Source organism: Equus caballus, chromosome 2 (genome assembly GCF_041296265.1).
Source record: "Equus caballus isolate H_3958 breed thoroughbred chromosome 2, TB-T2T, whole genome shotgun sequence".
In the NCBI taxonomy this organism is placed as follows: Eukaryota; Metazoa; Chordata; class Mammalia; order Perissodactyla; family Equidae; genus Equus; species Equus caballus.
The window spans coordinates 21602932-21611324 of NC_091685.1; the positions used below are offsets into that span (position 1 = coordinate 21602932).

At 52.3% G+C, this 8393-nt stretch overlaps 1 protein-coding gene across 1 annotated transcript; it reads left to right on the forward strand.

The window, feature by feature from the left end:
* The first annotated feature begins 1954 nt into the window (after nt 1-1954).
* C2H1orf216 (chromosome 2 C1orf216 homolog) lies at nt 1955-6316 on the forward strand. Its single transcript, XM_023633531.2, has 2 exons — nt 1955-2401; nt 4457-6316. Exon 2 carries the CDS (start codon nt 4462-4464, stop codon nt 5149-5151), a length of 690 nt encoding a protein of 229 aa, XP_023489299.1. The 5' UTR covers nt 1955-2401; nt 4457-4461; the 3' UTR covers nt 5152-6316.
* The last annotated feature ends 2077 nt before the right edge of the window (nt 6317-8393 follow it).

Below are 8393 nucleotides of genomic sequence, written 5' to 3' on the forward strand. Positions count from 1 at the left end.
GCATCTAGGGAGGAATGTTTCTAATCAGGGAACATAAGATGATTCTGCTGCATTCCAGGCGCTCCTCATTATACTAGAGGAATAGAAGAAAGGAGGTCACAGTGTAGGCTGGACTGATAATGGATATCAAGAGGAAATAGAGTTGCTACTACTTACTGAGGGCTGAGAGGTGCGTGAGTGGGACCCAGGGGACCCCTGCATCACCACCGTGTGCTCTTGTATTAATCAGGATTCTTTTGATTGCTAGTCAAAGAAATTCCACTCAAGTTGGGCTTGGCAAAATCAGGGCCTTATTGGAAGGTACACAAAGGCCTCGGGAAACGGCCTGGAACATCACCAGGACTTCTGTCTTTTGTCTCTGTGTCTGTGTGTCAGCATCATTTTCTTCTATTACAAACTGATTTCCACTTGGCAGGGAATGTGATTGCTACAGCCCTAGGCTCACGTCTTCCCTTAATTTTATTTCAGAAAGTCCCAGAGAAGGACTCTGACTCACCTGGAGTGGAGTTCCTATCCCTGGACTCATCAGGCTCTCGTTTGGAGACAGAGCCGGAAGGAGGGGTGGGAGGAGCTGCTCTGGGCCCACCAATTAGATGCCTTTGTGGCTGTAAGATACGAGAAGACCTGCATAACTCTAGCCCACCAAAGCCCAGAGCCTTCAGGAGTGAGGATCTGGGTCAGCTCCTGAGGAAGAAAACTCTGGCTAACGGCAAGTGGGACTTGCAGTGGATAATGGAAGACTAGTTAGGCCCTAGGACCTGATGGAGGAATGGGACTGAGGTCTCCACCTGCGTATTCTTAGCTGGGGGAGTGGCCAGAGTTTGAGTTACTTCTGCCTTCACCCTTTTATTTCCATTTCCCTCTTAAAATAGGAGTTGTCATAATCATAAAGTGGTTTTTTTCTCTTCCATTCCCCATATTTTTGTATATAGGATTTGGTGGTGTGATGGAATTTGCCTCTTAGTCTCTAGGTTGCAGAATGGACATTGGAATCAAGTTGGGACTAGAAGAGGATGCCTCATCACGCAGATCACGGACTTGAATTCTTCCTCATTAAAAAAGAAAGCAAAAGAAAGGGAGGCGGGAAAAAGACAGGGGTATTTCTAATGTCTTAGGATTCAAAGATGAATCCATATAAGTTTTGCTTTGTTTTTAACGGGGGGAGGCCATGAGGAAGGGGTAGCCAATTGCTTGGTTTGCTCAATAAAGTAGGGGGTATGGAAGGGACTTCCTGGGATCTCATGTCCCTAAAGGCTAAATTTGTCCCAGTCTTCTTCCTGGGCCTGTCTCTAGGCAGAACTTCATCTAAGAAGCCTTAACTTCCCTAACACCAGCTAGTGCTTTTTGGTTTTATGGTTAATGTTAGCAATTACTCCGTTCTTTTTGATTCAAACTGAGTCCCCGCTCCCTACACATTCCCCCCCTCCCCGCCCCAGAAGGAAGGGAGTGAGGGGATCAGACTTCATTAAGTAGAAACTGCACAGCTCACAGAAGAGCTCACTGCACAGGCGGCATGAAGGGGTACTCTGCCCTGCCTGGAGGAAGCCACCCAGACCAGGGTACAGGCCATTAGCTCGAGCTTTGTCCCAGAGGGGATTTTCTTTCTTCTGTTGAAACACAGCTTTCATTAAATGACTTGAATGAAATAAGCACAAAATGAATATATAATTTCAAATTGTGATACATGCTATGAAGAAAAGAAACACCGGGGGATAATACAAAAGGGGGAACTAATCTGGGTCTAGGAAGTCGGAGAAGGTTTATCTGAGAAGGGATCTGAAATAGGAGTAAATCGGGAGAGGGAAGAGAATTTTAGAAGGAACAGTGTGTGCAAAAGCCTCACGGCAGAAAGGAGTGTGAGGCCCAATTGCAGAGACGGTGGGCAAAAGGATGAAGCTGGAGAGGTAGGCAGGGCTGGATGCTCAGAGCCCTGGGGCTGCTGCCTTAAAGATTTACGCCGCAGTGGGGAAGCCGTTGAAGGGCTTTAAGCAGGAGGGTGGAACACGATCAGAATTTCATCTTGAAAACGCCACTGTATCTGCGGTGAGGCAAACCGATCGGAGGGGCCCAGCGACTCCTATTAGGAGATAAAACCGGACGTGGACGGGCTCGGTCACGGTTGCGGAAGGCAAGGGAGGCGGTTCCGGCGCTTCGACCTCGCGCGCTGCTCCGCGGAAACCCGAACCTGCCCACGTGGGTCGCGCCGCCCGCCCCGCCGCGCCCCGCCGCGCCGACGCCGCCCGACTCCGCAGCCCCGGCCCGGATCCCCGCATCCCGCGCCCCGGCCCGCGCGTGCGCCCAGGCCGAGGGAGCACCCCCCGCCTCCAGCCTTGAGGGACGAGTTCCCGCCGCGGGGCCCGCGGAACGAGAGCCAGCCGCGCCGGGCGGGCGCCTCCAGGCCGTGAGTCGGAGCCGGAGCGGGAGGGCTTGGGGTCCAGCCGCTGGGGTGGGGTGGGGTGGGGTGGGGTGGGGTGAGGTCGGGGGGAGTGGCAGCCTCTGCCCAGCTGCCTCCTTTGGGAAGATTAGGGAAGGATGATCTCCATCCTCTGTCTCCTGAGGGTGGTCTCCCTCTCCCGCAAAGCTAGGCGGGAAGGGAGGCCCCTCCCGCCATCCTTACAGAGCCACTTTTCCCCCACCCCGGCAAACTGCGGATTAGCTTGGAGAGAAGCCTGATCCGGGGGCGTCTGGGTTCCCATTTTACGGCCTCTGAGAACCGGGTTATCTTTGGCACCATGTCCGCTGCATCCCAGCTTCCTTCATGGCCCCGCCCAAGTTTAGGAAAAAGAAAACATTTGGGCGGGGAAGATCTCCAGGCACCTTGCTTAGCAGGATGGGAGTGCGTAGGTTACACAGGGGCTGTCCCCACACCATTCCCCCCAGGACTTCCACCCACTACTGGAAGTGGGGAGGGCTCCTGCCACCTCTACTAATGCTATCTCAGGCTCTCACAGATCCCCAGTTTTTCTAATTCTAGTCATATGTGGTCAGTAGAAACCTCTTGTCAGTTCAAGCCCTAATTTGGGTAGAAGCTGGCTATTGGGGAGGAAAGAATAGTGTGCTGTGCCTTCCCTCCAGGGCCTCAGGATGGAGCAAGCTAGGGGCAGGGACACAAGATAGCAGATAAAGAGGGAAGGACGCAAGGTCAGGAGAGAGGCTTGTCAGTGGGGGGAGGGGCTTCCCTGGGGCAGAGGAGGGAACTGAACCCAGTTCTTCCAGCCCTGGGCAGCCTGCAGTAGCCTCCTGCTGCTGTTGGCCCCATTTTCCTGAGCATAGGTTATCCCACTGCAGTCCCTCACCCCCATTCACTCATCAGGTATGTACTGACACCTGCTTAGCGCCAGGCTCCGTGCTGGCTCCAGGGAATGTGATGGAGGACGTACAGAGGAGTTCCATGTCTAGTCAGGGAGCCAGATTTATAAGATGCTATTATAAGATAGTTTTAAAAAAAAGCAAAACAGTTGAATGGACATCTACTGACTGTCTACTATATGCCAAGGACAGGAAACAAACGTGGATAAGATAGTGCATCCCCAGGGCGGTGGGGACCCAGAGGAAGGCCTGCTTAACTGTTTGTGTGTATTGGGACAGTGGGGAGAATATCAGGATGGCTTCAGAGAGGTGGGGGTGTTAGAGCTGAGTTTTGAGGTACAAAAAGGAATTTGCTGGGTGCAGAAGGGAGGACCTTAGAGGGGAGAGGAGAGGTAGGATATTTTAGGCCAAGGGATTGTGTGCAGAGAATAATGGTGTGTTTTGAGATCTCTGAGCAGTTTGGTGTGGCACGAGGGGCAGAGTGGCAAGAGGCAAGTCTGGAGGGGTGAGCAGAGGCCAGAGGAAGCACAGCCTTGAGGCCATGGAGAGGTTTAGCAGGAGTTGAGGGAAGGCCCTCGGAGCTGTGAGAAATCAACTGTATGTTTTTAACTGGAGGCAGAGAGATCAGTGAAAAGGCTGTGGTGGTCAGTAATCCAGGTAGGAAATGGCCTGAACCAAGTGAAAGGAGTGGACATGTGTGTACATACACACACAGAGGTTTTTAGGAGGAAGAATCGTCGGAATTTGGTGGCCAGTGAGATGGGGGAAGGAAGCAGGGTGAGGACCTGTGGTTGGTTGTAGAATTGGAGAGCGGTTGGATCTGGGCTGGAGACAGAGCTGAGAGTCATCGACACATGATGGTTCTTGAAGCTGCAGCAGAGGATGGGGTCATCTGGGGAGAAGTGCATAGAATGAGAAGACAGCCTGCCTCAGAGGGCTGAGGGAAAACTCGGTGCAGGCGACTGAGAATCCACAGTCAGAGAGGGAGGAGGAAACCCACGAAGGGAGGTGTTAGCGGAGTCAAGGGAAAGGGACTGAGGAGTGGCCAGGCTCTCACTTGCTGCCTGGTCCCTGCAGCTAGATCGCCATGGCTTGAGGTGCACCACCCTGTCCTGCTCTGACTCATTCTTCTGCTTCCCCTGTACAGACCAGATGTTCGCCATGCAGCCAGGGCTAGCCGAGGGGGGCCAGAACCTGGGGGGCCCACCCCCTGGAGTATGTCCGCCCGAGCTCCAACCGGACAGCAACTCCAACTTCATGGCAAGCGCCAAGGATGCCAATGAGAATTGGCATGGGATGCCAGGCCAAGGGGAGCCCATCCTGATGAGGAGCTCCTCCGAGTTGCCCTCGGACAACCAGGCCTTCCGGGCCCCTGGACTCTCCGAGGGGGAGGTCCGCAGCCCACCGGAGGGGGCAGAGATCCCTGGAGCTGAACCTGAGAAGATGGGTGATACCGGCACAGTCTGCTCCCCTTTGGAAGACAACGGCTATGCCAGCAGCTCCCTGAGCATCGACAGCCCTAGCAGCAGCCCTGAGCCTGCTTGTGGGACCCCTCGAGGCCCTGGCCCTTCAGATCCCCTTCTGCCCTCGGTGGCCCAGGCCGTGCAGCAGCTGCAGGCTCAAGAGCGCTACAAAGAGCAGGAGAAAGAGAAGCACCACGTGCACTTGGTGATGTACCGTCGCCTGGCCCTGCTCCAGTGGATCCGGGGCCTGCAGCATCAGTTGGTTGACCAGCAGGCCCGTCTGCAGGAGAGCTTTGACACCATCCTAGTCAACCGAAAGGAGCTTATCCGCTGTCTCCAACAGAGGGCAGCACCATCTAGGCCCCAGGACCAGGGCTAAGGGTGTACCTCCACAGGGGTGCAAGGGTATATGTATATATTTGCACGCATGTGTGCGGTTGTGCACAAGTAAGTACATGATTCTTCACTGATATGAGTGCAGGTAAGCGTGAGTATATATGTGCCAACATGTAGGCAGGTATGTGCAAGCATTTGTGAAGCAGCACTTGTGTATCAGCTTGTGTGTGCACACGAGCTAACTTAGGTGCACACCTATACGAGTATGTAAGAGGGAGCATATGTATATGTATAACGTGTGGAAGAGTGAGTCAATTTGTATATGCACGTGTGGACAGGTACCCAACAGTGTGTGTATATGTGCATGAGTAAGGATGTATGTGCAAAAGATGTGTGTACATATGAGTGAGTGAGTAGGCTTGTAGTGGGCGTATGTGAGTGAGCCCTTGTGTGTACAGGCCTATGTGCGGGGGTGCACGTGTGCAGGTGCAGGCATGGGAAGTGTATATTAGGAGCATGTATATTTTCAGGCAGACTCACAAGCAGATGTGTGTAAATAGATATTCAATTGCATGTGCGGGGCATCCATCCACACCCTGGGTTACCCATGACCTACCCTAGCCTTTTTCTCCATAGAAGAAGGAGGGCTCCCTGGAGAGAGAGGGCTAGCCTGCTGTCCTTTATCTGAGGGTTGTGACTGATTCATTTTCCTGGGATTTCCCAGGCCACCTCTCCTTCTCCCTTCCCCTCCTCCCAGACCTCACTCTGCTAAGCTGTTGTCCCTGATGGTGGATTTGCTGCAGGAAGTTTGGTGGCTGCTCTGATCTGCTGTGGCTTTTTGGCTGCGTTTTTGCCAGGGCAATTGGTAGAGAATTAGTATCAGGGAGGGGAGCTGGGGGTGGTGATTGACACCATGGCAGGGGTGGGGGCAGGGTCAGAGAAGATGGGGGACTTCTCTTGAACTTCCCTCTTGAACTCTGCCTTTGGGCACCTGGGAGATGGGGATGAGGGAGACGACAATTGCAGAACCCTGTGAAGAATAGAAGAATTCTACAATATCAGTTCCCAAACAAACCACGCCTCTCCGCTGCAGACCAAGTCAAATGGTTGCAAACCATGCTGACTTAAGCTTCTGATGAAATGGAATGTGCTAATATAATGTTATATGGCAATTGTACCTCAATAAAAAGTTTTTTTAAAAAAGAAAAGCAATGTGTGCTTATAAGTTTGCAAGGAATGGACGAGGTGTTCCAAGGCCTTGGGGAAAAATCTCACTTCCCTCTCTAGGCTTCCTCTCTGCTTTAAGCAACACTGGATGTTGAATTAGTTTGGTCCATTTCCCTGAAATCAGACTGTCCGGGCCAGGAGGAACCACCGTTCTGCTTCCAGGGTGGGCAGGAGGCAGTGTCAGCCCAGCCTCTGGAAGCTCTTAGGATGCTGGGTCATACCCACTTCTGTCACCACATGGCCCTTTAAATGGGGGTTGACAGGCTCCAGCAGAGGCTCCGTGAGGTAGAGGGCAGGTGGGTTCTGGGCAGAACCAAGGTCTAAAGTAGCTGAGCTCTCTGCCTTGCTTCTGGGAGCCAAGAGGATGCAAGATCCTGATGGGTGAGTAGTGGCCTGGAGGTCACGATGCTGCCTCTGGCCCTCATCTCCCTATCTGCAAAATGTGGGGCTTTGGGGCCGGCCCAGTGGCGCAGTGGTTAAGTTCGCACATTCCAGTTCTCGGCAGCCAGGGGATCGCCGGTTCGGATCCCGGATGCAGACATGGCACCGCTTGGCAAAAGCCATACTGTGGTAGGCGTCCCACCTATAAAGTAGAGGAAGATGGGCATGGATGTTAGCTCAGGGCCAGTCTTCCTCAGCAAAAAGAGGAGGATTGGCAGTAGTTAGCTCAGGGTTAATTTTCCTAAAAAAAAAAAAGTGGGGCCTCTTTCTGACAATCTCTAAGAGTTCCATCCCTGATGGTGGGTGGCTGAAAGGTGTAGGGAGTGAGTCTGAAGCAATGGCCCTGGGGATTCGGTGTCCTAGCCCTTGCATGCTGAGTGTGAACCTGGCCTCTGGACCAACCCAGGATGAATATACTGGGACAGAGAAATGCATTTCCTGAGTTTGTGTTTTTATTCTGCCTGGTGTCTGATGGCCTCTTTTCCACACCGGCTGAGCTCCCCTTTTGAGCAGGGTTCTGGGTTGGGAGCTGGGGTAGGGGGGGAAGACCCTGGGGAGGAGGAATTCTGCCTGCAATGGCTGGCAGTCTGATGGAGGGGAGGTCTCTCCTCAGGGGCCTCTCAGTCTGACAGGAGAGACTTGGCCCCTGCCCGAGAGCCCCATATGGGACTGTCCTTGTCCTTGCACCTTTGGGCCTGAAAGGGGGGCAGCGGTTATGAGGGACACATGCTCCTGTCCCCGCATCCAACATGCACAAACACACTTACATACTCAACCCTGTCCTAGAGCCACCGCTCCGCTGAAGGGGGTCCCAAGTGCAAGACTGAGTTAGGGTCCTTAGATCGGTCTGACACGAATGTAGCTATAATACATGTACATGACTTCAGATACTTGTGGATGCCAATCTAGACTAGATCTATTTTACATTAGTTTGATGATTTACTAATTTCTCAAAAATTCATTACTTTTATAAAGTATTAGTTACCTATTGCTGCATAACAAATTGCCCTAAAACTTAGTGACTTAAAACCACACCCATTTGTTGTCTCCCTATTCCTGTAGGTCAGGAATCTCTCGCAAGGCTGCAATCATTCCAGGGTCCACAGTCACATTTGTTGGGAACATTCAGTTCCTCAAGGGCTGTTGGCTGGGGGTTGCCTTCAGTTCCTTGCCACGTGGGCCCTTCCAACATGGCACCTTGCTTCATCAAAGCATGCAAGCCGAGAAAGTCACAGAGTACTAGCAAGACGGAAGTCACAATTTTCTGCAACCTAGTCACAAGAGTGACATCCATCCCCTCAATGTTCCTATATTCTATTGATTAGAAGCCAGTTACTCAAAGGGAAGGTATTACACAAGGTTCTAAGTACCAGGAGGCAGGGATCACCAGAGGATCTTAGAGGCTGCCAACCACAGAAGGTATATTTTGGTTGATTAAATAAAGTCGGGTTTTTTTTAATCCTTTTTTTTGGAGAGGAAGATTGGCCCTGAGCTAACATCTGTTGCCAATCTTCCTCTTTTTTTTCCTCCCCAAAGACCCAGTACATAGCTGTATATCCTAGTTGTAAGTCATTCTAGTTCTTTTGTGTGTGTGTGAGGAAGATTAGCCCTGAGCTA

Bases quoted from the DNA above. Each gene is read 5' to 3' on its own strand.
- C2H1orf216 (XM_023633531.2), top strand. From the start codon at position 4,462: ATGTTCGCCATGCAGCCAGGGCTAGCCGAGGGGGGCCAGAACCTGGGG.